The 2,638-nt window shown below is 37.8% G+C and overlaps 1 protein-coding gene across 1 annotated transcript; it reads right to left on the minus strand.

Annotated features, from left to right (window-relative positions):
• Nucleotides 1-182: 182 nt before the first annotated feature.
• LOC117800548 (importin subunit alpha-5-like) lies at nucleotides 183-2,536 on the minus strand. Its single transcript, XM_034653101.1, has 3 exons — nucleotides 1,717-2,536; nucleotides 1,281-1,380; nucleotides 183-710 (listed from the first exon to the last, which is right to left on the minus strand). The coding sequence occupies exons 1-3, from the start codon at nucleotides 1,764-1,766 to the stop codon at nucleotides 543-545; spliced, it is 318 nt and encodes a 105-aa protein (XP_034508992.1). The 5' UTR covers nucleotides 1,767-2,536; the 3' UTR covers nucleotides 183-542.
• Between the last annotated feature and the right edge of the window lie 102 nt (nucleotides 2,537-2,638).

Here is a 2,638-nt window from a genome sequence, read left to right on the forward strand (position 1 = left end):
ATAACGCCGGGATCACGCCCTGAGCCGAAGGCAGATGCTTAACCGCTGTGCCACCCAGGCGCCCCCCTCTTTCCTATTTTTTTTAAGGAGGGGGGCGGGAGAGGCAGAGAGAGAATCTTAAGAAGGCTCCACGCCCAGTGCAGAGCCCCAGCAGGGCTCATCTCCCCACCCTGAGATCATGACTTGAGTCCAATCAAGAGTCGGACATTTAACTGACTGAGCCACCCAGGTGCCTCAGGATTGACTCTCTTTAGTGGCAATACAACTTTTGCTATCTATCCAGTGGTTGGTCTCAGGTCATTAATCATTAGCTTAATTACACATATCAGAGTTTTCCAAATGTTCCTGCTGAAGGACTGCTCACAGCAGGAGAATGAGCAGTTCTCTATATAAGCCTCAAAACGAACAGATCTGACATCAATGTAAGTTAACAAAACAGAGCAGCCCAAAGCGCAATAAGTCAGTATAACATATTAGTATTTATCAGCATCTAGAAAACTAATAAACATAGGGACAAAAGAACAGACACGCTTTAAGATATCTTACATCAACAGCTCCACAAGTCTCCTACATACTCCTGCATCAATGACGGCCTGAATTTTATCATTAGGTCCATCTGATAGATATGAGAGGGCCCAGCAGGCATCAGCCAGTACATCAGTGTCACTGACAAATAACAACCAGGAAAGCACATTCAGACAGGGGGAAACCTGTAAAGGGAAGATGATATGATAATGAAATTCAACAGAATAAAAGCTAGAAGTGAGATGAGAAACTCCAAAAGGCAACCAGGCACACACGTGGTAATTTCTGGGGTGATTAATACTTCTAGAAATGGAGTAGCAAGTGGCCAAGTGGCATTTCCATCTTTGGGAATGCTGTCAGTGCCTTGCAGTTTACTTTGACAAGGTAGTCAGACACCAAGGAAAATAATTTCAAAGAGTGAAGTATATACCAATTTTCAGAGTGAGATTCCTTGTTGAAACACATTTTTCTGGACCACTTTCACAAGTGGTAAAGCTAAAAAAATTTTGTGTTTCAGATACTTTGCTATAAATAAAAAATGCTAGGTTTTAAGATTAATTCAGAGCTTTTTACAGTGAAAATTTATCCCAAATTAACACCAAAAAAACAAAAAGCCCTATTTCTCTAGAAACAGATAAAATTCTATTTTAAATTTTATGAAAAATTATCATCTCTTTCTGTTCACATTAATATTCCTTGCTAAATTCTTTTATTTGTACTTTTTTCTGCCCATTTCCTACAAGCATAATCCTTACCTTTGCAAATTCTGGAGGTGGACTTTTCCCTCTACAGAGATTAGACAAAGCCCATACTGCATTCCGGGTCATGGTCAGGCGGTTTTGCTTTGAAAATAACCTAAAGCATGATGATACAATGGTAAACTATATAGTGGACATTAGTTATCTCATAGCATAAGATAAATACTAAATCTAATGCTACTGATAAACACATGTCCTAAAATAGCTTTTCTCCAGAACAACAGAGTTAATTCTAACAACACTAATCCAGAATTCTGGCACTGAAAGTAAGACAGAATACCTGAAGAAATGATCTGAACAAGTCAGTAAGAAAATATCTGTAATGAAAAATAACATCGGAAAATCCAAAGTGATTTCTAAAGATGCACTGCCTTCTGAGAAACTTTCCATATTTCTAGTACTCAAAAAATAGTAATAATAGAAACGAACTTACTGCAAAAGAGGGGGAAGAATATTGCAGTCTAAGACATAGTCTCTGCACATGGTACTATCTCCAGCAATGTTGCCAAGAGCCCAGACTGCCTGTGAAAGAATTACTCATTAATGATAGGTTGCGTGGTGTAATTCTCTCATAATTCTTTCAGAAAATATGTCAAAATACCACAAAACTCTTTACAAAATTATATAGTAGTTAATCAACATACACACAGGCACTAACTATTAACACTTCTAACAGAAGTTCATTATCAGGGAATCAAATGAAATAGTTGCAGGATTAGGGAAAGAAGATCCATAATATTATAAAGTGTACATGTGAACACTCATGGTATAAGCAAAGGGAGGAACCAGTTCTTATATATTCAGCTGATTAAAAATGTATTTTAAGCTTGCTGACAAAAGAAAACAGTGAAGAAAGATTTTAAGAGCAATCAAAATGCAGAAAGCTGTTAAAACTGGGGTGATGGATATAATATATCTTGAATGTGATGATGGTTTCACGGGTACATACATATGTCAAAACTTATCAAACTGTACTTTTTAAATATATGCAGTTTTCTGTATGTAAATTATATCTCAATTAAGCTGCAGAAGAAAATCATACTCATTTAGCAGTGATTTTTATTTATGAATTTGATAAAGTTTGCAGTAATAAAAAATTCATGTTCTCTAGGTCTTTTTCTGCACAAAAGTGGCAAAGACAAGCTACTGCAATCCACACTAGAAAGCCCTACAAGTAAAAGCTCAGTAACTGCTTACACGATCTAGAAAGTATAAAGGGCTGGGGCACCTGGGTGGCTCAGTCAGTTAAGCGTCCAACCCTTGATTTCGGCTCAGGTCATGATCTCAGGGTTGCAGGATCCAGCCCTCATCAGGCTCCACACTCAACAGGTAGTCTGCTTGAGATTCTCTCTCTC

Source organism: Ailuropoda melanoleuca, unplaced genomic scaffold, assembly GCF_002007445.2.
Source record: "Ailuropoda melanoleuca isolate Jingjing unplaced genomic scaffold, ASM200744v2 unplaced-scaffold72209, whole genome shotgun sequence".
In the NCBI taxonomy this organism is placed as follows: domain Eukaryota; kingdom Metazoa; phylum Chordata; class Mammalia; order Carnivora; family Ursidae; genus Ailuropoda; species Ailuropoda melanoleuca.